At 37.1% G+C, this 27,977-nt stretch overlaps 2 protein-coding genes across 2 annotated transcripts in view; one reads left to right on the top strand and one right to left on the bottom strand.

Annotated features, from left to right (window-relative positions):
- Positions 1 to 20,691: 20,691 nt before the first annotated feature.
- CAPZA3 (capping actin protein of muscle Z-line alpha subunit 3) lies at positions 20,692 to 21,585 on the bottom strand. The gene has a single exon (XM_009279072.1). It carries the CDS (start codon positions 21,583 to 21,585, stop codon positions 20,692 to 20,694), a length of 894 nt encoding a protein of 297 aa, XP_009277347.1.
- A 362-nt stretch (positions 21,586 to 21,947) lies between these two features.
- PLCZ1 (phospholipase C zeta 1) overlaps positions 21,948 to 27,977 on the top strand; it is a 54,350-nt gene continuing 48,320 nt past the window's right edge. The window contains exons 1-3 of the mRNA XM_009278994.2: positions 21,948 to 21,961; positions 22,586 to 22,709; positions 26,289 to 26,523. Of these exons, the coding sequence (XP_009277269.1) occupies positions 21,948 to 21,961; positions 22,586 to 22,709; positions 26,289 to 26,523 (373 nt within the window). The remainder of the gene's footprint in view (positions 21,962 to 22,585; positions 22,710 to 26,288; positions 26,524 to 27,977) is intronic.

Genomic DNA, 27,977 nt, shown 5'->3' with positions numbered 1-27,977 from the left:
GCTAAATAAAATCCAGGTCTGAAATGCAAGGAGTTCACTAGCCAAAGATATGATTATTACCAAGTTAATGAGTAGGTATGATTGCACAGAAACATGCTCTTCTTCCCCTTGTTTCTTCAGTGAAAATTGGCTATTAGAAATCTTTCGCCCTTTCAGTGATTGACGCTTCTGCAATGTTTAATCTGCTTAATATATGTCCCTATTCTTCCTGACCCTTGTAACGAATTCAGTCCTGAAGGTTCTCCAACTGAAATGAGGACCTATGCTTTGCAAAGCACCACATGCATCCCAAGGGGCTTACAATCTAAACAGAAGACAAAAGGTTAAAAGAAAGAGGCTATTTCATCCTCATTCAACAGACAGAGAGCTGTGACCCAAAGTATGTGGGTCATTTTCCTCAAGTCTCTGGTGAAGTAGTTATTAAATCACATCTCATACATCTCACTTCAAGAACTCTTAATCATAGTATTTCCTCGTTGAAGATTCCTACTAAACAAGGAATAAATAGTTTTATAAGAAAATTGCGTGTATTTGTCAAAGAAATATAACTGCCAGCAACTATACAGCAGTGGGAAACAGCAGTATTTGCTGAGGACAAATCTGCTGTGGTTCCTCAATTGAGGATGAGACAGCACCTGGGAGAGGAAGGCTCCTTGGCATAGGGAGAAATGGAACAGGAATGAGGGTGGCCTCTCCAGAACATGACTCAGACAAATTCACCTCAATCATGGCTTTGCCACTGGGCTTTCCTGAAGGCTATATAAACCCCTTGCAGACACCATTTTTCTGTCCCTAATATTAGGAATGTACTTACTAAAAAATCTCAACATTGGGCCAAAACAATGTCTGCTACTAGGCAGAGTAACGGTTTGGCAGGAGTCAAAAGCTAAGGTAGCAGCAGTACAGAGAACTCTGAGGACTGAGAAGAAAAAATACACATACAAATACATCTGCTTTGATTTGCTAATGATGGCTCTCAGCCAGACTACCGGTAGTCACTGAAAAGTGACAGTATTTATAAAGCAAATCACAAAGACACAGCTATTTGGAGTGACAATAATTACAAAATGGGAAATTATTTATTTTTATGCATTTAAACTGAAACAACTTAAATAGGCCTCAGATTTGATGCTGTCATCAGAAACACAGGTCAGAGCAATAAAAGACAAAATGTAAAAAAAAACAATGCATGAGGTAGGAAAACCAGAGAAGAGAGAGAGCAAACTTAAACAAAACTCTTATAGTTACACTTGATAAACTCTCCCAAATATCTACTTAGAATGACAGTATTTGTAAGAAGCTCTGTAGATCCAGTATGCAAGTTTTATATAGCATGATTGGGTTGATTAATTTTATACATTGTGATCGTGTTGATTAAATGAGAATTTTTTTGTATTTTTCAAAACATAAATAATTTGTATAATAATGCTTTGTGCAGCATTAAATACTGCATCAATGTGTTTTAGCTAACCTTAATTTCATATAAAGAATGAAACAATTTTTTGTACTGAACAATTTGCTGGTTGCTCCCCTCTACCTTCTGCCCTTCTGCCCTGAGATTCCGCGGACCCAAATTTGTGATCTCATTATGTATTATATGGGAGGTGTGGTGTGGAAAAAAAGGAAAATTGTTGGTTGTTGGGACAAGATTTATCTGTATCGCTTGGAACAAACTGAATATTAATGTATTTTAAATAGTGACTCGTTTAGGGATTACAGAAAGGTACTAATTTCTAATTTAATATCAATACATGACTTTTTTGCAAACTATGTAAACACCAAACTTGTGGAGCAGAACACAACAAAAAGAAATCAGCAAGTAATTTAGGGAATGTTTGGAAATCCAGATCTTCCATTTATTGTGCTGTCCATGAAGCCCACTTTGAAGTACAAACCTGTGTGCTCAACGTACATTAATTCACTGACATAAAAATAATGGGACACTAATTTCATATGCCTTTTCAGAAATTTCAGTACATTTTGTGCCAAATTTGGAAGACAGTGGGATTTTATATGAGCACTTGAGAGCAGACTATGTTCATCATCAATCAAATTCAAGGATTGACAGGATGCAGTGTTCTGCAGAGAAGTCCTGTAGACATGTAAGTTCCCCACCACACAAATACAGTATTTATGGGACAGCATGTGATTTAAAATAAAGATTTAAATCATTCTCCATGAGTACCTTTCAGAAGAGATTGAATTGATAGGTATTACCATAACCTTGACAGTCAGCTATTCTGAAAAGGAATGATTTGTGTCATTGCTGAAATTTATGGAGTTCTTTTTTTGATTTCATTGGCTGCCGTAGGGCTGAAGCTTCTCCCATCTATGAAAAGCTTTAGGTCTCCAAAGTTGAACCAGACATACCAACTGATAAACAAACCAAGGTGAAACACCACATATACCAATTGCTAGCAAAGTTTTATTATCCACTTGTGGTAATTACTGTGGATTTATACCTAAGTAAATTGATAAAGAAAATATTGCCCTTTTGTTAAAAAACAGAAAAGTGAGGAGCTTTTTTTTTCTGAGACATAAGCTCCCATTTCCTAATATAATACAGTAGACTTAAATTTGTGTATTAGACATAAGACTAAATTTTGGTCTCTCTCATGCTGACGAGGACATTGTAATTAATCTGATCTGCTGTTTGTTAAACCGATGCATAATCTGTTCTCTCACCCTTGCAACTCAACCTGAAGTCAACAACAGCTATTGCTGTTTAAACTTTGATATCTAAAAATTTGATTAGAAACTTTTGTTGGATATAAACCGTATTTCCTTATTTTTTACTATTTTTCATATAGGACGACAAGCCTACGTGAATTATGATAAATAATGAGTCTGTTGAGCAGAAATGCCAGCTGGATGAGAATTGTTTTGGAGGCAGAATTTGTGTTTACTTTGATTGTGAGAGTATTCAGCATTGTAAAATAAGTCTGAGGGTCTTAGGAAACACAAACAAAATACTGTCTTTTAAAAATTCCTAAACTATACTGACAAGGGAATAGCATATTTTAGTACATATTCATTATGCATGTAACTATTGCCAAGCACTTTCTAACAAATTTGAGACAAACTATTCAGCAAACCAGCTTTTTTTGCCAGCCACCTTCAAAAAAGAATCATATTACCTAATTTTAGCCATCAATTTCACAGGCGCTTTACTGCTCTATCAAGTACTTATACCCAGAATAATTCTGTGCAGAATGGCATAGCAGAACTGTTCAGGATACATATAATATGTCTGCCCACACATCTGTGTTTGCAGATTAGCTTGCCAGCACTCTTCAATCCCAAATCAGCCCCAGTTACACCTATTACAAAACCCATAACATCTGTTTCACAGTTCCTGATATAGTCCTGTCTTGTAGCTGTCTATCCAAAGACAATTTTCAATATATATATAGTATTTTCATCCGTGAAGTATTACTAGCAACCCTACAGACAGTAGCTGTGAGGCAAAATACATAATGTTCCACATCTCATCTTATCCATCAGCTTACATTAATTTTCTTTGTATATCAGAAAGTTATCACTGTAAATCTAGTTCCAGGAAAATATTCATTCTTATATGATCTCTGTTAGAAAATGTAAAGTATTTCTGTATAAAGTTGCTGAGGTAACAAGGAAAAACAGAATAGCTTTTCATTCCTCAATGTTTTATTGAAATTGTCTATGAGAGAGCAATCAGATACATCTTCGTCATCTACGTTAAAGATTCAAAAATATGAAAAAATAGCTTGTAATAGGAAATATTAGAATGTATGTTACCCTTAACACCTTGTTAAACAGCTATTCAACTTTCTGACAAAAACATGCCTGGCAACAGCCAATTTTTGAGATGGTTTTAAGAACGGAAGCTTGGATCCTATGGATGATGAATGTCTGTCCAAATGCAAATGACGTCTGAGGACATTCTGGGTTAGATGTGTTATTATTCTTCCTGCTTGGGGAAATCAGCCAGCAGTGCATTCCTGTACTGTCTGTTTTAGAAGTCCCATGCACTTCTGTCTGGTGATATAAAGGAACAGACAGACCATTCCTGATGTAAAACTGAGTGAATAATATGATTAATTATAAATTTTAGGATAATGTCACATTAATTAGGGGAGTGAAAGAGAGAATACAGTACAGCAATTGCATCTAGCACAGTGTAATGCATTATGGGGTGAGGGTTGATGGTACGAGAGAATCAATGCATACAAACATCCAGCCATATTTCCTTGAAAAACTGAGAGATTCTCATATTAAATAAATATGAGACTCCATAAAGAAATTAGAGAAGACAATAAATTTACAAGGATACAATCTGACTGAGTCAAAAAGACACTGGGAAGAGAACTAAAATACTTCTAAGATGTCTGAGTTAGACATAAATGTGATTTACATCAGAAAAAAATGGAGATAGCTTCTCTCAAGCAGAAATGATCCTTCTGATCGTATGAATTATGATCATCTAGGCAGGGACATAAGGGAAACAGAGTACGTTTCTCAACAAGTGAGTCGTTTCTCAACAAACGCAACAAACAACTTCAAACAGGTAAATATATCACAACACTACAACACATCTGGGGATCGCTCAACAAAGACTGGAGTAAAGGCAAGCTTTTCAAGAAAACCAAATGTGAGTGAACAATTTCTGGGTCATAACTATCATTTGAACTCAAAAGGGATAACTCATATAACTAATTTTGTTTTTCAATTAACTTTATTTTGGATTTCCTCTGTATTTAGGTCTCAAAGTGAAATTGCATTTTGAACTATCCTGGTGAGCAAAGATCTGCAAACTAAACCTACTGTGATTCACAACACAGAGATGCTGTAAAAGGAGCTGGGTAGAGAAAAATGACTAAGATTAGGGCTCTGCTTCAACCTTCTGTTCAGCGTTCAGAACAGCATGATGCCAGCTGCCTTATGAATAGTGGACACTCATTTACCACTTCGACAGCAGTTCTATATGAAATACTCTGGATAGGAACCCCTGGGAATCGACAAATTAAAAAGTTGATGAAAGACATTCATAAATTCTAGATGGCCTTTGGTAACCTTAAGGACAGGAGATCAATTATTCTTGTTATTATTTGATACGTGACTGTCCATAATAAGTGAATATACAACATTTTGAAGGCTGTAGTTCAAAAGGTTTGGTGACTGGCTGAAATTCAATAACAAAGGATTGACTTCTGGGGTATCGTCCGTTGGAATGATTAAATTTCTTCCTTCCCAATGTTGATCCCAAGATAGGCATGGGTACCAACTTTTCAGCCTTTAGTTTAAAATCATGATTTACTTATACAAGTCCTGTTAAAGATGAAAACTCCTGTCTCCCAGATAACTACAACAAAAAAAATCGAGATGACATTCTGGAGATTTCTGAGGATTTCCCCACACCCCCCTGTACTTTCTGGCTCACAAGGCCCAAGTAAGTGAAATTGCAATATTCTAGCCCCAAGGGAGAATGAGAAATAATTATGTCAGTTGGTCAACTTCTTACAAGCACTTGTTTGATATTTTAAGGGAAGGTGGCTTTCTGCTTGCACAAACAACAAGAACATAAACAATCCTTAATCACAAAAGAGCAGATGAAATAAAGGTCACGTATTTTCAGTTTGTGAAGGTAGCCTACAATTAGAGTAATTGCTTTTAATATATTCTTACCTTAAAACTTCTGAGGCTTGATTATTACTGGCCTTTCCCCAAACACAAGTGGAGGCTTCAGCTGTACCTCCTATATAGCATCAAATCACATCGACAGGTTCTGCTAGCACTCACTATTCCCTGCTTGCTTTCTCAGCAGAGAAATAGCAGCAGAAAGAGATGGTGAGGTTAGAGTTCAGGCATTTTCTTCCCCTTTTAGGAGCTGGCAAAGTGGGAGAGGTATGCCAAGATGAACATGTCCAGCTTACTGATCAGTTCAGAGCGAGTTTCACAGCAGTACAGAGAGTAAGGCCTGGTAAGTGACTGTACCCTGGGTTTCTTTGTGATAGTTTTTGCCCAGAGAGTGCTATGCTGTACAAAGAGTGAAATTTAATCTCTATTTCCTTCCCTCCCTACCCCTAAATGGATATATTCAGAAATAATAACAAGAAGCATTGTGGTGATTAATTTCTTTTACTTAGCTCACCTGTTTAAAAGAGAAGAAGAGATAAATTATTGCTCCCCTGCTCTGGTACATGACCTAACAATCTATGAGGTTTATGTGTGTTTTTAACACTATGTAGATTAGATGTTTCAGTCTTAACATGCTTTTGATTTTAATCTCTAGAGGAAATATAGATTTTCCTGGTTTAGCCAAAGCAGCAGTCAGTACAGCAGAAGATTCCTCTTTGTGGTTAGGCCACAATCCTGTGTGCTGTAATACAGACCCCAGTGGAGATCTGCAGCAACTTTTACAGATTCGTGTGATAAGACACCACTGCAAGAGTGAGGCTTTACACTGCAGAGTTTGCCTTCAGGGAATCTAAATTTTCAGGGAACCTCATTAGAAGTTCTACATCTTTTGTAATAAATCTTTTTGAAGAGCAAGATATGCAGCAAAAGCAAGGTTCTTTGGCTTAAATAAGAACAGAATTGATTCCCTGAAACATAGTCCATCTTCTTGAGACTGGGAACAAACATCCAGTAACTGAAAATCTGAAAGTGTGTATCACTGAAGATCTAATGGTTCAACTGCCTTTCTTTTGCATCCAGAATGTTTCAATTAATTGATGACAGAAATGAGAATTTGCAGTGGCCCTTCAAGTACTTTTGCAAAGACGTAAGATGAACAGTCATGTATAGTACATTGAGGCTGATGATAGTCTGCTGATGAAGTCAGGGCTACTAAATTGTACCATTCTGTTTTGCATTCTATACGGTGATAGCACTCTGTTTAATCTATTTTAAAAATAGCCCACCTCAAAATAAAGTTCTTTCTTCTTTTATCTTAACATGTTTCATGGTGAAAAACGAGAAAATTTAAATTATATCCCCAATTTATCCAAGGGAATAAAACAACGTAATGAATGAAACAGAACTCTTACGCAAGGCAAACTAACCAACACACCAGCCAAGCAAGCTGAAAATAACTAATGTATGATTGTGCAGTTAAAGAATGTATCAGAAAGTACAAATACTTAAAAGTAAACATCTTAGTGCTTTGCTTTCAATATATTGTTCTTTAAATAGAAAATTTAAATATAATTTTCAAAGAGCAAACTGACCAAAACAAGAATTCTGAAATCTGAAACAACAACAATATTTCTTTCAGGTATAAGAGTGGATCGTTTAGCTACACAGTGCAAATATCTGTCACTTCAGTAAACAAAGCAAAAGATCATAGCAAATTGACATACGGAGAGCTATCCATAAGCTAGGAGGTTATAGTTTGGCGTTGAATTTCAGAGCTATATGCAAACAGTAGAATAAATTCAGAGTTGAGATACATGCAAAAAACAGAATAATATTCGGGAGCTGTGGGAAAGTCTGCTGGCTACAGAATTCATTTGCCTCCAGTCCTTATCCAAGTCCCATTTTTTTAACTTCTTGTCTCTAGTCATCCCTCTTTTATCCTTCACAATCTTTTTACCCCTCTGCATTGTAATACAGTTAATTCCTGCTTCTCTAGGCTGTGTGGCTTGCTATCATGAGAGTAGTAAAAACTAAGGAGAGATTATCTGTCCGCTTTCAGTGGCATGTAGATGCAATTTCAAGGGACATTCTTCATGAACCTGGAAGCAATCTGCTCGGTAATGATGGGCTGTCTGAAGACCTCCCCTCTGTTCAGCACTTGTGAGACTGTACCTTTAGTACTGTGTCCAGTTAAGGGCTCCCCAGTACGAGAAAGACACTGACATACTGAAATAAGTCCAGCAAAGGGGCATCAGGTTGGTTAGAGGGACAGGATGTATGAGGAGAGGCAGAGACAGCTGTTCAGCCCTAAAGAGAGAAGGCAAAGGCGAGATATAATTGCTGTCTACAACCACCTAATGGGAGGATGTAGTGAAGACAGGTCCAGTGTCCTAGAAGCACGCTGTGGAAGGACAGGAGAAAATGGGCATGAGTCGGAACATGAGAAATTCTGACTTGATATAAGAAAAAATGTTTTTATCATGAGGTTGGTCCAACACTGGAACAGGGACCCAGAGAAGCTGTGGCCCTATTGTTTTTTTCAGGCTGTGCTCTTTTACAACTACCCCTCAGGGAGGCCAGTTAAATATTGCTCTAACAACAGCAGGCTACTTTTGGCCACTGTCTCTCCTGAGAGTCAGATGTTTCCTCCTCTGTCATGTGAGAGCACACATCCAGTCCACGCGATTGTGGAGTGTGCCTTATGGAAAAATGCATATCTAGGGGAGCAGCCTGCCGTAACCGCAGGCATTCGTTCCCCTGCAGCCTGATTCACAGGAGCACGTGCACAGGGATGGGGAAAGGCAGCAATGGTCTGTCTGAACCGTACTTGCAGAAGTACCCCGTGCCTATCCCTAACTTTTCTCAGGAGCAATGTGAGCATGGGCAGGAACTGTATACTCATTGATCTCACTGTGCGTTTGATAAAACGGATCCCACTTGGAATGAGGACGGTAGCTCAGTTTGCAGCTCTTCTCTGTTGGACGCCAGGGCTCTACTATTAACTCCACCTCGTGTCTCTGGGCAGACCTCATTCTGTCTCCAGGGGCTTACTGCTTCTCCCACCTAAGACTGGATTATGACTTGTTACAATTTTATTCCCCTCATGGGTGGAAACTGATTTCTCTGATGCTGTTTGTCCTTGTTCAAGAAACCAAATTGTATTTTACTTATTAATTTTTGAGAGGCCTGTGTATGTAATCGCAAGTATTTCTGTATCATTACATTAATTCATTAGGATGTGGCTTCCCATAGGATGAATGGAGGGTACAGGATGCATGGTACTGGTACAAGTACAGTTTCTTCTTGGGAATTTATGAGAATATGCAATACTATTATAAGAAGGATAAACATGTCTTTAATAAATATTTATAGTCCTTCTGTCTGGGTTTCTAAACGGGCATTGTCATAGCTACAAAAATCATACATATACAAGCCTTTACTCAGTCTGGAAGTTTTTTGGAACAGATACTCACTCTTAGTGATAGTTCACATGATTTGACATGATCAAGGCATTTACATATTCTTTTAATATAAATAACAATTAAAAGTTAAATGAAATATTATTTTTAAAGCTATTCTTATTTGTATAAGTGTTGTCTTTTTATAAACAAATTAGATTAAATATGGGAGTATTTTAATGTGGGATAGATTCTTATCATGAGGCATAGTAAGTTTATATATAGTAACTCTGGTTTCAGAGGTATTTACAGTAATCTGTGATCAAAAATGTTTTAAGTAAGTCCAATGTTTTAAGTGATCAGACAGTATTTTCAAAGGCTGTTATTCTGAAAAACATAGTATTTGCTCTTTTTTTTTAAAAGTATGCAGACACCAACAAATGCTGCTTATAAAGCTTCAATATTCTGTAATTTTATTAGATACAGTAGCTAAATCAGTATTTCTAATTGCATATTTGTAAATCTGTTTGGCAACCAGGAAAAAAGTTTAGCTGTCAACCAATCATTATCGGATCATTACATTTTCTTTCAAAGGAAAAGTTTGATTATGCTGAAATGTGTAGAGTGCTATAGAGGTACCCAGCGTACTCAGCTTCATCTTGCTTAGATACATTTAGTTTTCAATAATTCCTCAAATATGCCTTTCACTGCAACCTTGTTTCTTGTGAGGATTACCTGAAATCTGCATAGGATAAATCTTCAATGATACAACATTAAACATGGAATAAGTGACTACAGCTTGCATCCTGTATGTGAATTAAAGCTTAGACCTTTTATGATTTTTAGCTCTCCTAATTTTATTGGCTCTATTTCATCTCAAAGTGTGTGTGTATATATACATATTTTCACTTTTTATGTTTTTTATATATATAGCCTTTTTTCCTCCCCTAAAATATATTTTCTAATGGCAGGTCTGTCCTGTCCTATATAGGGCATTTCATGCCCACAATGCATTTGCAGTGACCCCTGAGGTAGCAGCGTCAATGCTGGTATATTTTTACTATGCAGCACAGCTGGGGATTCCATCAGAGATACAACATGAATTCTAAAATCAGTCTAGCTGCAGTAGCTCCATATTGCATGTAATCTCACTGGCCTGGGTCTTTGCTCTTCTGACAGAGCAGTAATGAATCTGTTTCAAGAACTAGGCTGGTTGGTGTTTTGACATCCCAGTACCAAGAACTATTGTGCAAAGCTTTTAGATGGATTTAATACCAAATGGATGAGAGATTCTTACTTGGTAGAAGCTACTATCCAAAATCCAGACCGCAATCAGTACTTGCCACACTAGTAGTAAAATCCTAAGACCGGGTTTTCACCTGGTATAAAATGGAGTAGCTAAACTGTGATGAAAATATCCAAAATTGATCTAAGTGTAAAATTGCATTTTTAATGGAGTAAAGGATATGATTTTCTAATACGTAATGCAACACGGTTGTCTTTTAGCACACTATATTTAGTTAACGTGTCTTTTGACATTAGTAAGCCATTGGTCATATAGGCTTTTTGTTTTAATACTGTAACTATCTTCAGTTTTTCACTCTAATGGCTACATGCTGGATGGGAAATATTCCTTCTTTTTATTTAAAATGTGGGTAATAGGTTTCGTTGAATTATTTTTGTGCATTGTTCTTATTTAAGCACAATGCCATCTAAAGGACACCATAGTTACTCTGAATATTCTGAAATATTCTTGTCCTTTAAGATTTTTCTCTTTCAGGATTCACTAGTCCTTATTTTGACAGTCTGATAGAAGTATATCAGCCCTGCATCTATTGTATTCTCTGTCTTTTTTCAGAAATGGGTCAGGCACTACTGTACTCTAAGAACAAGCACTCTTTTCCCCTCTCCACGCTTAGATTTTTTTCTGCCTTATTCCTTTTCTTTTTTTTTGTGTGGGTGCTCACGTTCACTGGGCTGCTTGCCAAACCCTCTTTCCTTTCTATGCACCGGTGGAAAACAGGATCTTCATCCTTTCCCCCTAACACACTGAAGGAGAGCTTCTACTGTTTGGTCTGAAGCCGTGTCCAGAGTTTGCTTTAAAGAGAGGAAGTAGTGGTTGCCCAGAGCTCTGGATAGTGGGTGAACCACTAAATTGAGCAAGCAGCACAGGTCACACAGTGTGGACCTGGGGGGAGAAAAGTGTTAAAACCAACTTCCCAAGAGAAAAGTGAAATCTCCTATTTCATGCCAGCTTCCCTGACATCAAAAACAATGAGTCCAGCTGAAGTCTCATGTGTGAAGTCTTTATTCTCCTTTTGACCAGTCTGAGCAAACAAACCATCCAGCATTTAGCTTGTGCACCTGAGAGACAACCTTTGAGGTACTTAGTACTCATGTCACACCAACCTGGAAGCTGACTTTTGGCCCACATGGTCCAAAGTCATGAGGCTAATTCAGCTTTTATTTGAATTTTCTTCAGGTATCTAAAGGCAGAAAGGAAACAGGACAGGCTGAGTTGAGCTCTCCTGTGAAATCATAATTTGGCATTCAGGGTGGAACAGCTGAGAAAAGAGAGAAGTGGCAAAAGGAATAAAAGCAAACAAATGCTGAGCAATATATTTTGGCTTTTGCATTGTTTTCCTGCCTCTGGAGGAGGCAAATAGTGTACTCAAGAAAGCATTTCTGCCACTGTTGATATGAGACTACAGATCTGTATGGAATACTTGAAAATGCATTAATTCCTCACTAATTACATCTTAAACAAACATTTAATATAATTTCAGATTTCACTTCATCATACTAATGAGCTACAAACAACTGTCCTTTGACCCAAAGCTTACAGCCCCGGGCAACTTTTTTTCTACTTAGCACATCATGATGTCTTTAGATGACATTTTTGCAGTATGACATAGTTAATAATTTGGTCTTTTAGAAGAAAATGAAATAGAGAATATTCTTCTAGGGAGTTAAAATTATCAGGGTTATGCTGCCTATGAGGGGTTTAATGAAACAGGAACAGAAGCATCAAAGTGACTTTTTAATGCAGAATTTTATGATAAATATATTGAGGTTTTTGGTTGTTTTTTTTAATCCAACCTTTTGCTTATAAAAATATTGTGCCAATATCAAAAGAAGACAGACATTGGAATTACCTACTCAGTTGCAGGGGTAAACTTGCAAATGCTTTGAACTCTTCTGGTATGGTCCTATGTGTTTGCAGAATTGAAATAAATTCTTCTAATAGTTACAAATATCTTCAGAAAATTCTGAAAATTTATCATTTTTTTTTTTAAAAAAAGTACTGGAAATAACCTCAAAATCTAAAATAAAGATGCTAATGGCAGGCAAAAATCAAAGGTTTTTTTCTCCTTCATTCTGCACCTAATTTCTTCCCTCCCTCCTGTTTTCTGAAGACACATAAGTAACCCCCACTCTTGCAGAATCTCAGCAGCTCACGTTCTTTCATGTATTTACTTTCCCAATACTCAATGGTCAATTACCTCATCTTTAAAAAGAATTATACTCTACTGAATCTGCAAAAGCTGTATGGAAAGCTTAAAGAATTTGTTTTATACCTTCATAGTACAGAAGAAGTGATCAGAATGCAGTTACCTTCCAGCTAAGTCATAAATTATGTTAATCTTGCTCTTTTTATGCCCACAAATTGCGCATGCTGTGGTACACATTAACACATTTTCTACAGGTGTAGTGGAATGTGCTTCCTCTGAGTGCCAGTCAATAACATAGCTGTAAGGGCACTCCGCCAGAAGAATGAGACACAGAGGTTCAACTTCTTAAATTAAGAAGCCATTGAACACTCTTGCAGGGAGTAAGCTTGCTATAGTTCACAGCCTAAATACCCATGGGATGCATAGGTGCTTCAGTTCACTGGTGTTGTATTTGACTAGAGAATAAATAAATGCTTATCATTTAATTTACTGAAGCTTCTAGACTTTTAAGTCCATTTCTGGATCTAGTGGTATTAATTTAAAGAAAATAAATTGTTTCATAATCAACGTGTTTCATAGACGAAGACAACAAAATGGAGCAGGGTAATGTAAATTAATTTATAAGATAGATTGGAGCAAAGGGCTAGAAATTGGTCTTCAGGAACTTTCTCCAGGCCAGTCTAAAGTTCACAGTCAAAAGAAGGGAATCTTTCTGCTGATATCTGTACCTTCTGTATCAGGTCCTTCAGCTTTGTATGATCCAATTTAACCAGCTGTAGCATCATAATACCTATATCATGCTATTCCTCCCGGTGGAAATAGTAAAATGATTATAATTAATCAAACAATTAAGTACTTTGTTGAACTGGGACTTAAACAGAGGAGCCAGAAAACAGCTGAAGGCAAAATAGAGCCTATGCATTTTAATCTCTTTCTCCCCATGAATACTTCACAGGACATAACACGTTTTAAAAAAACCTGCATTTTAAGCACAGTTTGTCCCATAATCTGTATCACACATTTGGCAGCCTATGTAACTTTGATAATGGAAAATAAATTATCGCACACAGAATACCAAAATGTTAATTATGCTTTTCATTTGCTTCAGCTAAATCCATGGTTTGTAATGGATTTAGGCATACGGAACTACAGCCCAGAGGCTGAAATAACAGCTTGTTTTTTGCAGGGCTTACAGAACATAGAAAGCATGTTGCCGATGTGTCTTCAAAATGACCTTTTGATGGGAAGAGAAAGAATGGAACTATAGATGCTCAGTGAATACGTACTGCACACTCGATTATAATTACCAGAGGAACTGGTCTGAGCAAGAATATATTAGCAGATAATGTTAATTATTTAAGAAAGAACAACAGAATAAATTTGCATGTAGATGTTATATATGGAAAGCAATGGTACTGAATCTATGTAATACAGTCCTTGAAACAATCACATTTATTTTATGGACATGCAAAACTGATGAACAAGAAGGTGACTTTTTACTGCAGACGCACTTCAGGCATTAATTCATTAACAATACAAGAATGAATAATAAATACTTGAAATAAGCTGTGCTTCTCATATCTGTCTCTAATGAGGATATAATTAAAGTAAGTTGCAAATGGGAAGTCTTGGGTGAAATAAAGTTCTTAAGTAAAATTAATAATATCCTCAGTGAACTGGCAAAAATATTTTTCTCAGAAATAATCACAGGCATTTGTAGAAGATATTTACTAATGAACCCGTACACATTAGAAACAAAAAATGCTTTTTCTCATCTGTTGAATGCTATAAAGGAAGAAAGATAGCATAAGGAAACTTTATGACTTGGAATATACCTGGTTTTAAAGGTAAGTTATCTATGGCACTTGCTTCAAGATCAATGGAGTCCTAATTACTTCGTGATACATACAGGACAATGCAGCTGTTAAAGGCATATACAAGAGTTTCTATTTCTCACTCTCTGAGTCTGACTTCTGAGTGGTGAACTTCTCAGAGGACATTCTCTTAATGGTATCTTCAGTGCAAGGTAAAAAAGACCCAAAACTCTACAAGGTAAAAAAAAAACACTTTAATGATTCATACATCTTCACCTTCCTTTTAGTTATCTCATTCCAGACAGAAAGTATTTCTATCTGAAACCAAAGATATTTATTCAAACCTAGTTTTTTCCACTGAAACCACTCTCTAGGAGGCTTAGCTGTCAATTCCCCACTCAAAGAGAAGTGGTTTGCAGGGAGAATATATATTTTTCTTAACCCTTTGAGGAACTCAGAATCTTTCAGCCAGTGAATTCCCAGATCTAGATACATTCCCCAGTCCTGTCCCAACCTCCTGTCAGCACAGAACCCAAAACTGCACATTTACTTCCAAGGGAAAGAAATGTGGGCATGTGGGCAAAAAATGAGCCATTGCTTTACCACCAGTCTGCCCCTGAGGGCTGTTCCTACCAGAAACATGAGCTCCCCGCCAGTGAAGCTTGAGATGAGCATACCTAAGTAGCTGTAGGCTTGCAAGGGCTGGTGTGCTGATCTGTGTAGGTAGATCATGAAGCTTTGCTGGTAAAGAAAGATGTCATACATGAGAACACAGCAGTGTGCTTCAGGATGTAGGTTTGTAATTCTATGTTTCCATCGGGATAGAAAATTTCCTGTTTCTTAATGTTTTTTCATTTTGTGAAACAAACTTGTATTAACTATGAGAGAGTTTCATTTGGGATCATGGTTACTTTACACACATATCACATATAATTAAATTATTCCCTTAGTTATTAAGAGCCAACTATTGTATTATTTATTAATAATTTTAATACATTCTCATAGGATACGTATGAGATCAGAAAGAACTGTTAGCTTTCCCGGGCACAGAAAGGCTGAAGATCGCATATACCGGAGTACTGATTTGAGATCTCTAGGAATCTAGATCCATGTGACTTGCCCAAAAGTTAAGGAAGCAAAGACAGTGGGGGAGCTGAGATTTAAGCTGTCCACTTCCGGACAGTCTCCTCAAGTTCCAGAACAGTGGAATTATAATACTGGTCTCTTTTTTCTTCCTTTCTCCAATTGTGAATGTGCCTTATCCACATTTTTCTTCAACATCCCCCCACTTATACCCTTTCTCTTATCCCTCCTGTTCCAGGTTGCTAGTTCTCCCCTAATGTCATACTAGACGCTGGGCTTCCATTCCCCCAAGGAGGGACATCTGTCTCATATGCAATTCTGGTGAGATACATAGGTAGAGCCGTTATAAAGGTCTGTGTTAAAAATCCAGTATTTTATCACTGTCAGCATACTTGGAAAAGATGGCTATGATTATTGCCATACGGACTCTAAATTTTTAGCCTTCTGGTTCTGGAAGAATATTTAGAAAGGCTCTCAGCTGCTCTTGTTACCAACACAGCAGTTATGAATGCTATTTAAGAAGCAGTGTATGTAAGAGTCGATATGTTCCTTAGTAAGCAAATAGGAAATACAAACCTTTAATTATGTATAAAAATTCAGGACTGAAAGGCCTATACCTACATCTAGAAAAAAGCTGAGACCCACACTCCCTTTTCTTCCAAATGTGTTCTATGAACAATAATATAAAAAACCCCACTAAAACCAACCAGAACCAACCAGGATCCCACAATCTCAGGATATTTGCTGGATATCAATTTAAGGATGCATAGTAGTTCCTGTTCCATTCAAATATAATCTGCTACATAAATGACTTAATATAACATGGGTCTGTTTTAATTATTATTAGGTCTCTTATTCCCTTAGTTTTGTATGGTGGCAATTCCTAAGTCTTACCATAAAAAATACCTCTTGTAATTTTGGAGAATCCCAGATTACTATGCTTTGAATAGTTCATAATAGTTGGTTTTTGAAATAGTGACTTTTTGAAACCACTGCACATCTTTAATAACTCCAAAGCTTTCATTAAAATTCATTAAAAAGAATCATAAAATGCATTATTTGTGTAAGAGTGGCATACTGACATACAGACTTGGAAAATATCTTGCATTTGGAAAATAATAAATCCGCTTTTTCAGATTTGTTGAACATATTAAACCATTCTTACTGTAGAAGGGAAAATAATCCTTGAATTTGGTCTTGCTATAACTGGAGCATTAATGCATTGATTATTTGAAATCAGTGAGAGATATACACTTGACAGAATGTTCTTTGTATTTCCTTCACTTCTATTATTTCCTCTGTTTCAAAATCACATTTTCCTTTCTTCTCCACACCTTGATAAGGAGTAGGGACTAAGGAATACAGTGGAGATTTTAATACAGACTACAGCCTGGAAAACATACAATTAGAGGGGTTTGGGTTTTTTTTTTTACAATACTGTCTTTTTCATTCCATGAATTAAGCAAAGAAAGAATTAGTACCGCTTTTGGAGAATGTAAGGGGGAAAACATTAATTTCTTCCAATGACTAGAAGTATTGACAGACCTTGCTTTCTGCCAACAGATAACTTGAGTCTTTAGTGCCTGTTAAAGATTTGTCTATCTATTCTGAAACTACAAAGAAAGTTGCTTTTAATTCAACACATAGATTTAAAAATGAAATGATGAAACTTTTTGCTAAGTGTCCTCATTTGGATAGGTTTTCCACCTGCTGCAGTACTAGCAAAACATGAAGCAAACTTTATAATGGGAACATTAAATATCCAATCCAAATACTAATATCAAGTGTTGGTTTTCTTCCAATTTTAATGCAGCTGGAAGCTGACAATGAAGTCCAAACTAAGCTCTAGTGTTACTGGTGTAATAAAAATGATAATTTTCTTTGCAGCAACAATTAATGGTAGATGATACAAAATTATTTTCAGAAATCAAAAATTTGAGCCAATTTGGCTCAGGTACATTTGTACCAACTTTATGATTCCAGTGAGTCTGCAAGCCTGTAAATGGAGGAGCGGAGTTTCAACAAAATTCACATTTTATTTTGAAAGAAAATTACATCTCATCGTGAAAATGTTCTGAACTGATAGAGTAGGTGATCTTCTCCTTGAGATAAATAACCGTGGCCACTCAGTAACAACCAAAGATAAGAAAAAGGAGAAAGCAGTATTGGAAGCACATTACAGAAAGTTACTTGATGATAATGTATTTTTGCAGGCACAAAGCAAGTCTTTAACAGTAGATAGCTGTGACTGTAAATAGGTAGGTATAGCTCAATTTTAGGTATGCTATACTCCTGGCTGCAGTAGAAACCTATTGTAAGATACAGTTTGACAACTTATTTTTTGTTTTAGTTATATACGCCTATTCTTCCTTTCTTTTCGTAAAATACGGGCTACTGCTGCCAATAAAAAGAGATGGATTCACAGGCAGCTATAAGAATGTAAATGATTTTCAAAGCAGTAGACAGAAAAGGAGGGGGATTTTAGGAATAAAGATAGATAACGTGAGTTGGAATGTGTTCCTATACAAAAAAAAATTCTGGTAAGGGTAAAAGAGTAAGAAGTTGCAACTAAATCTCAAACATATTCAGAGTCACAAAAATGTATATTTAAAAGTTCAGTAAAGTTTTCAATGGAGTTGGACACCTTCACTTTCTTCTCATAATGTTTATTCTTCCCCAAGTTTCAACTTTCCAACAGAAAAAAAAATTCCAGGCCCATCATGGAGAATGTAGAGGGAAAATTGACAAAGTCTGTATTGTAATTACCTTTTCCAGAATAATTTCATAGGCCTTGCAAAAAATGAGTAAACGTTTTCAGCCAGATCAGAATATTTACTCTGCCCAAACTCCATCCCTCTGAGCAGCTTTTGTTGCAGATTCTGGTATCACAGATTCCCTCTTTTATACAGCAAGAAAATTGAAGGAAAATGGAAAGTTCATAAAGGCAGACTGATAGGGAAGATAGGAAAACTTCCTAATCCTACAATATTAACTGTTTTTATTATTGCACTGCTTGCTACAGTTTTGCCATAGAGAAACTGCATTTTAAAGAAGAGAGAGCAGTATATTGCAAAACGTCATATATTTGCATTTCATAAGGGATTGATCTGGTGGAATAAATGTTGAAACCGAAAGTCATCTAACTACTTATTCTTTTCCATTGTTCCTTACTGTTCCTTATTGTTAGTACATGTTCTATGTTTGTGCTTGAATAAAGTGCTTTTTTCACAATCCAGAATTTCTAGTGCTATGTCCCTGTTTCTGTTAGCACTTAAATTTATGTCCAAAATTTCATCTATTATTCTGTACTGCAGGCATGAACTACGCTTACAACAGGCCATCTTCAGTACAGCAGCCCTGGGTTGCATAACATTTTTAATAAAATTACTCTTCTTTTCAATAAAGAAATAATCACATATTCAAATAAATACCATGTAAAGACAGCTGCTTGCTCATTGAATAGTCTCCAGCAGCAACATAGGCACTAAAAGGGCTGGATTGGTGTTGGACGGATCTCAGTAGCAGCTGTGGGGTGGAAAGAGGATGACCCATAGGTAATGCAGCTTTCTGTGAAGAACCGAAGGAGCACAGAAAATGCTCTCCTTGCTCCATCCTTCTCCCTCTTCAAGTGCATGGTGCAGATTCTCTAACAAATGGGCTTCTGTAAAAGGCATTGTCAAGGAACTTTGTTACAGGGGCAGCAGTCTGCTTTCTGCTTGTGGGAAGGAAACCTTGCGTGATGAGCACCTTTCTGCACATAAATTAGTACAACACTCCCAGAATCTTTGCGGTGAGTGACCATAAAGATGAACAACGAGATGAAATGTGCTCTAGTCAATGCAAATCTGACGAAATTCAGTATATATCAAAGGAGCTACTTCATTTATTTCTGTGTCATTCAAATATTGGCAACACTACAACCTTGTCTTCTGCATTAAGGCTTTGTAAATTAGTATGCTTATAAATAAAAATTGAGCATATGACTTTGTCATCAACAATATAGAATGATGTAGAATGATGGTTTTTATATTAGACATCTTTTTGTTATTGGTTTCTCTGGGTAATTAATTATCATATCCAGATATAGAGTAAGAAATGATGGTTTTTATATTACCCATCTTTTTGTTATTGGTTTCTCTGGGTAATTAATTATCATATCCAGATATATAGAGTAAGGAACCTCCCAAATCAGGTGTGAGTACAGATGCAAAGTCTTCATTTTGCATCAGAAGAGTAATCTGAAGATAGCACTTTCACACAATGTTGGTTATCCCCAAAACCATACCAATGCATAGTTCTTTACTACATTTTAAAACAGACGTTAAAAGCAATCATGGCCAGTCTGAGCACTGAAGCTATAAAGCTACTGATCAGTATTTACAAAAGGGCATGTTCAACCCATGTGATAATGTTATTGCCACCAGCAGTGATGACCAAAAGCAAAATCTTATGCTTACATTAAAAACATATAATATTTATAAGAATAATGTTTAAATGTTCACATCAATATTTTTAGGAAGTTTAGTGTTTACATTACTGCTTGAAATTAAACATTGTTTCTACTAAAACTAATTAAAAGGTATATTTACAGAAAACAGCAAGTGTGGTAGGCATTTCATTTATTGCAATAAACATGTTAGCAAAGCATCACTGTCATAGTTTGAAAGTAAAACAAAATCACATGCATTCCTTTGGCATTTGTAATAAACACTGGGAGAAGGGAAGTAGCATCGCTTTATTCCGTAATGCTGCAACACCCAGCATACATCCCTGGTCAGTCCTGAAATATCTTCTGCACTAGCTATAAGAAATTTATTCCTCCTGTGTACTGATCTCCCTTTGTTCATGTGACTCTGTTAGGGGTGTCTCTTGTGCATGCAGAGAGGTATGCATAAGACAAGCCTGAAGGCTGAAATTCCTGGGTTTCAGCATCAATGAAAAAATCTAGAAATAATGCCTCAATATCTTTGCCAACCTACCTTACCAATTTCCTTATAATCGATGCTACATATAGTATGAAGTTACATAAGTAAATATAATATTGGGTAAAATTACAAAGGAAAGTAAGAGTTTGCTTGCTGGGTCACCTGTAGCACTGTACTGCCTTTGACAGTGATCATTACTAGTACCTCTAGAAGCAGTTGAAAAGTACATGAAGAAAATAAAAAAACACAGCAAATTATTTTCAGTCATTACAGACTTGAATTATTTTTAAAGTGGTGGTTGACTGATGACAGTTTCTGCACTCTCCTGAGTAATCCAGAAATAAATCAACTAAACACCCCCGTTTTGTCTTTTTCTTCCTTTTATTTTATTTAGGCCACCATATCAAATAGTGTGTTTCAATAAGCATGGAGGCACTTCTGTATTGGAGACATTGGATTTCAGATGCTGATCATTCAATAGTTTATTCCAGTTCATAAAAGTGCGAGTAACAGGGAGTTTCCTCCGCAGATTTTTTCCCCATATATCCTCTGACAAAGCCTGAATGTTTTCCAGAATGGCAACATGAAACTTGGTGTCCTCAGCTTTCACAAATTTCACAAAATCTGTGGCAAACTGACTTTGGTCTATCACATTTAGAGTCTCACTCACAGACTTGCTGACGTTTACATGGAGGTTGGCATGTTTGAAGTAGTGTATCTGGAGGAGAAAGATCGCTGTAACTTGAGTGGTAAATGGAGTCAGGGCAAAAGTCCAGTCTGACTTCCAAAGGCTGTTCCAGTGATGTGAAGGCTGGTACTGGTGAGCCTCAATGCAGGCCACAAACATCTGCCTCTTCCCCAGGCTTTTTTTAAACACACAGCAGTTCCCTACAGGAAAGTGGCGGCTCACATAGGCCTTCAAGCCCTTGTGGAGGGCCTCTCGCCACAGCTCCCCCTCATCTAGCATCACACCATGAAGCTGGGGTTTGCTGGTTACCCCACGCAGGTGGTCAAACTCAAAAGAGAATTTGTCCTGAGGGTCAAAAAAGCGGTTTCCCCCTAAGTTGTTGTAGTGGGTCAGTAGCACGGTGCGACCGTTTATTTGGATGGGGGTGAAGTTGTTCTTGTTGTGACAGGCCCCCATACGGGCAGCCTCCTGCCTCACCAGCTTGTCATCTTGGACCAGAGCAGAGAGATCTTGGACAACCTGGCCAAACTCCCCAGGAGGGGACTGGCGCAGCAGGCCACAAATAAGAGACACCTTCTCCGGCTCACACAGCTCCTGCTTTGCGCCCATGCTGGGGGGTGAGGGCTATCCAAAGGGTGGGAGACTGCAGGTGAGGGGAGGGCACGTGGGCCGCTTTGTGCTGGAGGGAAAAGGCACAAGATGGCGGCGGGGGTGGGGGCAGTGGTGGCAGGAAGGGGCCTGCGCTGGGGACCCACAGTTTGTGACCTCACAGCGGCACCTGGAGCAGTGCTGGTGGGGGGCCTAGGGTGGGGCCCTTGCTGAGAGGGTGCTGGGCATCCTGGCAGGGGTGCAGGGGTGTGAGGGAAGAGAAAGGGCCCTGCCGGGAACAGGAGCAAGCCAAGGTGATGTCCTGCCAAATGCTGCCAACGCCACCGCAGTGAAGAGACCGGAGCAGGTGATGCAGAGCCGCCATGGAGGAAAACAGATATCCTCCTCCTGCTCTACCTCCTCCTCTCCTCTCCCTGCCCTGCGACGACTGCCGTTGTGTGACCTCCGCCTGCGTGACTCTCTCCCCCCAGGCCTGGGCCCGGCCTGTGCATCCATGGGACCCCCCAGCTGGGTGGCAGGGGAGGGCCTGGGGCAGCCAGTCCAGTCTGGTCTGGCCTGGTGCAGCCGGGTCCAGTTGAGGCTGGTTGGGTGGGTGCAATGCTGGGAGCCCTCACCCCGTTGCTGCTTTTTGTTGGCACACCTCTTCCCACCGTTCCCCACAGCTGCTGAATCCCCTCAGCCGCCCCACATTTCCCTCCTCTCACTGCACCCCTTTCTTCACCCTGACCACCCCTTGTTTCCCTTCACACCTTCCCCTTCTCTTTCTCTGGCCCTTTTTGTCACCTTTGCCCTCAGAGTCTCTGGGCGTGGAGCAAAAATGTCTTCCTGCGTGCCTCAGAGCCTGCTGCATTATCAGAAATCAGAAGACAAGGATGTTCTAGAGTATGAGAAAAACAAAGTGCAAGCTTTTTAGGTTTAAAAAAATTAAACTTCTCCCCCTCCTCCCCTATTTAAAGGCAATGACACAGCCCAGAAGTTTCCTTAACCTGATCTCTCATACGTGGTTTTTGTCCATCATTCAGAATGAGTTCAGGACTGGGAAGATTGATTTAGACAGCACAATGAATCTGCTTGAAAAACTGCAAATCTCTTTTGATTTCGCACATGTAAAACATGTCTTCAAGGTGAGGAATATGTAGATTAAGCAATTAAATATGTTTAGAAGTCCAGTTACATAAGTGCCTTATATTTGCTGACTTTTTAAAATTAATATTTTGAGAAGTGAATTTCATGCTAATAGGGTGTGCTAAATCAGCAAATAATTTGCCTTGTTCAGGTCTTTTGTTTCTGTGTAAAATAGATAACTGAATGGTTGCGTTACCATCATCCATTTACCAAACCAAAATAGCGTAGGGTGGTGGAAAATATGTAGGTCTTGATTCCCAACTTTTTTCTAACAAGGCCTCACTTGAGAAAAATTAAAATATTCTGGTTTCATCCCATCCAGCTGCCTCTGTGATCAAGCTAATGAGCTCAGACATGCCTGTCTGATGCCGGGCAGAGCCACTGACTTCCTAAAAATCCTTTGGCCAGGAGGACAATATGGAGTTGTCCAATCTGCTCAGGCTTCAGGTCAACATAGATCCAGCACGCTTGTTCATTCAGTTTTCCACTATACCTCTCCTTTGAAGTATTTAAGAGGTATGCCCGAATGGATGGGAATTGCACTCTAATCCCTGGGGAAGGATATGGCCTTGAGATATGGCAACATTTAAGAGATTTCCATGAAGGTTACATGATACAGCTAGAAATTGGACTTACTAATAAGTCAATTTAATGTAGGTAAGCAAACTACTATCAAGTGGATGCAGTCCCAGTGAGCAAATACTGCAAAATTGAGTGCCTTTGGACATATTGGGATTTCATGTTCTTCAGTTTCCCTCTAGTAATTACTCAAATGATGTATGATTTTTCCTTTTAGCTCATTTTTTTACCAAAAATAGCTGTTTGGTAAAGCTGTTTTCCTAAGGGAATGGAGCCAAGTGGCTAGATATATATGTGATTTCTTTGAGAATTTTGTTACCAGCTGGCTGATTCTGTCCAGATTCGACAGAGGAGAATTAACTATGGCAAGTCAGAGACTTTTATGTCATGTCATGATGACAGGCAGGCAGGCAGGCAGGCAGAGGGAAGGCATTAGGATTTCCGCACTCTGTCTTGTTCCTCTCTCATTGTTCTCTACCTTGTCGAGCCAAGGTAAAACTGGCAGTGTGAACTCAAACCTTGCTAAAGAGGCTGCCTGTGGTTTTTGAACTTGCACTGCATTGAGAGAATTGCCAACCTTGAGAATCTCATGAGAACTTGAAACTATTTCTCATTGTTTCCTGTATTTTCCACCTACTTTTCTTTCTGACAGATTTCAGAGACATGATCAGTTGTGGGTAGAGAAGAGAATAATTATTTGAGGAAGTGACCTGCATAGAACAAGTCTGATCTAGTTACATTTAACCATATAATATACTCAACAGTCTGATCTAGTTATTTGTAGCAGTACTATTAGGTATTCTTTGCTATTTGAGAGATATTTTAGTGTTTTCAATATTTTTGGGGCTCAAATTTTTCAGCAGTATAATAGTACATAAAAATGCAAAGCAGTCTGGAAGGAAATCTTACTGGCATCATTGCCAGTAACTATACAGCAACAGTTAATCGAATGGTTATACGTGACAAAATCAATTTTATAGAAAACATAGTTTTTAAAGAATAATCTGTTTTTTTCTTGTCTATTTTCTTTGAATTTATTTTACTGTAATGCTCCTTTGAGCAATATCAGAATTATGAACATTAAGGTTTTTAAGGAATAATACATTTTCATATAATTCCTCTTAAGACTAAGTCTTTGTCAAGATACTTCTTTTTTCTGAGTAGCAAAGATTTGATGTGCATTAGTAAAAATAAGAATAATAAAAATCTACCAACAAAAATTTTATAACAATCTTTTTATTAATAGTGACATGATTTTCATAACTTTAATTTGAAAAGCTCTCCTGTGTAGTATTATTGCCTGTATTTCAAGAGTTGACTGAAATAGAAAATTTAATTTTTTTGCCCAGCTTCACTTTGTGCCAATACCTAAATGAACGTCTCCCGAGTTCTGATAGATTGTTTAAGTCCAAAATAAGTTGGTATTTTCTTTTTCTATTTAACAGTTATGAGTAAATTTGCAGTTTTCTTAAAGATGTTAAAAATTAGATTGAGGATATCAACCTTAGATGTGGGATTTCTCAAGCAGTAATGAAATGTGTATTATTAGCATTTGTATTGAATTATTTTCTTGCTGGTGATTTTTGTTAAAAATGATCGTTACCATTCTCTTTCACAAACTCAAAGCAAACACTTAAGTACTGATTTGTAAAATTTTTGGCTAGAAATCCTCATGAAATTTATTTTTGTACTTTTTTTGGTTATCTAATATATTTTTACTTTTATTGTACTTATTCAGACATCTCTTAGCAGGAACTGTAGTGCATAGGAAGAAGCTGCTAATGTATCGTTAGGCTTTTAGTTTTTAAGGTGTCTCTTCAAAACTAATCTAATTTAGTAGTAATCAAAAGTATTTATCAAAGAGCAGCCAAAGCTCAAGTAAGCCATTTTATGTTCATGGACACTTCTGGGGAAGCTGTAATAACCATAGTAGGTGCCATGTTATTAGATGCTGAAATTTAGCCTCTTTGGTAGTCTCAGTTTAAGGAGCCAACAATTATGAATTTTGATCAGCTTACAGTGATAATCAATGAGGCAATGAATTGCCATTTATGATTTTTATGAGTCCTTTTGTCAGTAAATTTCCAAAATGTCTCTTAATTTGGCAACTTTTAAGAATAATACAAGCTAAACTGTTAGAAACATCTATATTTCATATGCACAATTACATATTTCATGTAGAAACTTTTAAAAGATAAAATTGTTAAGCCTAAGAAAAATGTAGATGGCAGAAATGGTAAAAAAGTATTGTTCTATTCAAATTCTTTTGCCCTTTTGATTTTTCTAGTGGCTTTTATACTGAAACACTGAAATTAATTAATGTGCTAACATTTTGTAAGCTCTATGAAAACAAGCTTACAGTTTAAGAATTCTGAAATTGTGAATAATGAATCTGAGTTAAATATTCTGGCTTGTTAAGAATAGAACACGATGTCATAGGTTATTATAAAGTATCTTGTCTCCAAACTTTAATAGTGTTTCTTATTTGATGTATTGAAAGACTTGGATCTCATGATAATTTGGTCATCCTTATTTCATTTTTTAGATTACTGTTTGCTGTATGTTGTATGTAAATTTAACTGACAATATTTACAATATGGGTTAAATTGCTGTTGGAGAGGTATTATATTAAATATATTTTTCACTCGATAATTTTTATGCTGCAGATTTATTTTACTGCATAGCATTTTAGAGGTTTTATATAATGTGTTTTAATATTTCATATGCGTTATATAGAAATTCATTGTAATTACTTAGATGCTAATTATGTCATATGGTACATTTTAATTTGTATAAAATATTTTTAACACACAAAGTCAAATCTAAAAGTTGCATATAGAAGTAGAAGAATATAATTTGATAATGCATTGCAGTCACTGTTGCCTGAGGTATTCTCTGTTGTTCTCACTCTTATGATCAGTTATAATAGTGTTTTGTGCATATCTTTGTATCATTGCATATCTTTGTATTGACTGTTCTGATTTCCCCCCCCCCCCCAGAAAACCGTTGACAAACGGAAGGCACATACGATTAACATCGAAGACTTCAGGGCAATTTATCGAACTATTGTACACAGACCTGAATTTCATGAACTTTTCCGTGGTTACTCTCCAAACTGCAAAATTCTAGCTGACACCGAGCTCATTGAATTTCTCAGAAAAGAACAATATGAAACTGAAGCTTGTGAAACAACTGCCTTAGAAATTATTTTGAAGTATGAACCCATTGAAGATGGTATGAATAGTTTATTTGATTTCTAGTTATTTATTGTTCTTCCATCAGTGACTGTGTTTATATTTTTGAATACTTATCTGACTATGCAAATTGAACATTTTAAAGAAAACTAATGTAAGCAATTATAATTATGTATGTTGTATAATATCTTTTGTAAGCACTTGTACAAAACGTTGATTTTTTGAAATTCACATCTTTAAACATTGTGAATGTAATAATACAAGAAACCATTAATAAAGCCCAATAAATTTACTCAGCATATTGCTCAGTGATAGCATATTACATTACTTACCAGATCCATCATTCTTACTCCTTGTTGCAACAGACTGGTCCAAAACCTACATGTAGATTGCTTCACACAAAATACAATTTTCATACAGTAGATGAGCTAATATAAACTGCATTAAATCTTTTTAATGTCCACTGAAACATGTGAATGACCATTATTAGGAAACCAGACTGAATTTATCAACCAAAATTAAAGAAGTAATAATGGATGATTTTTTTTTTTTTTAATTTTCAGTATTAAAATATGAAGACTGAGGACAGAATTTCTGAAGACTAGAAAATGTCAGAATTTAATGTTATGTAATTTAGTTTGGTTTAACTACTCAGTACTGTGATCCACAATCACAATAAGGTGAAAAGAAGTTTAGTTAAACCCATTGAATTTCAAGGCATATTTTACAACCAAGATTGTTCTAATCCTACTTGGGGGTTACATTAATTATTACATCATTGTTGATATAGTGGAGCTTTTTGCTTAAAGTTTATCTTACAAATGGAAAGAATACGTGCTACTAGAGTTTGATATAGTACTTCCATTTTGTACTATTTAAACCTACAATTTGTTTTAATAGAATGGTCTCCATGAATCATACTTTTTGCAGTTGGTAGGTCTATATTTGAGTATCACATGGCAGAAAGTTTAAATGTAGAAGTAATCCAATAACAGATATATCACAGAGGAAAACAACTTCTAAGGATGTATCTACTGAGAAGGCTATATCTGTTTTTCTTTACCGAGAAAGACTGAAACCTTAGGCAGTTACGCTCTGGTTTGCCCTCAGTTGGATATGATTGGTAACAATACCAGGGATGCATTGAAGCAGTCTTGCAAATGTGGTGGGTCCTCAGCACCTTCAGCAGGCATGGAGTCTCGTTATTAATTTGTCCCATCATGTAGAGATCCACAGCCTCCTTCATGTGCCCAGAAATGGCTTCCAAGAGTTCTTGCACCATGATTTTCCCAGGGATGAAAGTGAGGCTGGCCAACCTGTAGTTCCCTGAATTGAATCATAAAATCATAGAATCATAGAATCATAGAAGGGACCTTTAAAGGTCATCCAGTCCAACCCCCCTGCCATGGGCAGGGACGTCTTCAACTAGATCAGGTTGCTCAGAGCCCCATCCAGCCTGGCCTTGAATGTTTCCAGGGATGGGGCATCCACCAC

This window comes from Aptenodytes forsteri, unplaced genomic scaffold, assembly GCF_000699145.1.
Source record: "Aptenodytes forsteri isolate BGI_AS27 unplaced genomic scaffold, ASM69914v1 Scaffold241, whole genome shotgun sequence".
NCBI classification, from domain to species: domain Eukaryota; kingdom Metazoa; phylum Chordata; class Aves; order Sphenisciformes; family Spheniscidae; genus Aptenodytes; species Aptenodytes forsteri.
This window is presented reverse-complemented; position numbering and strand designations above follow the sequence as displayed.

What these genes read in the sequence shown, in the direction of transcription:
- CAPZA3 (XM_009279072.1), bottom strand. Translation starts at nt 21,585, where the DNA reads ATGGGCGCAAAGCAGGAGCTGTGTGAGCCGGAGAAGGTGTCTCTTATT.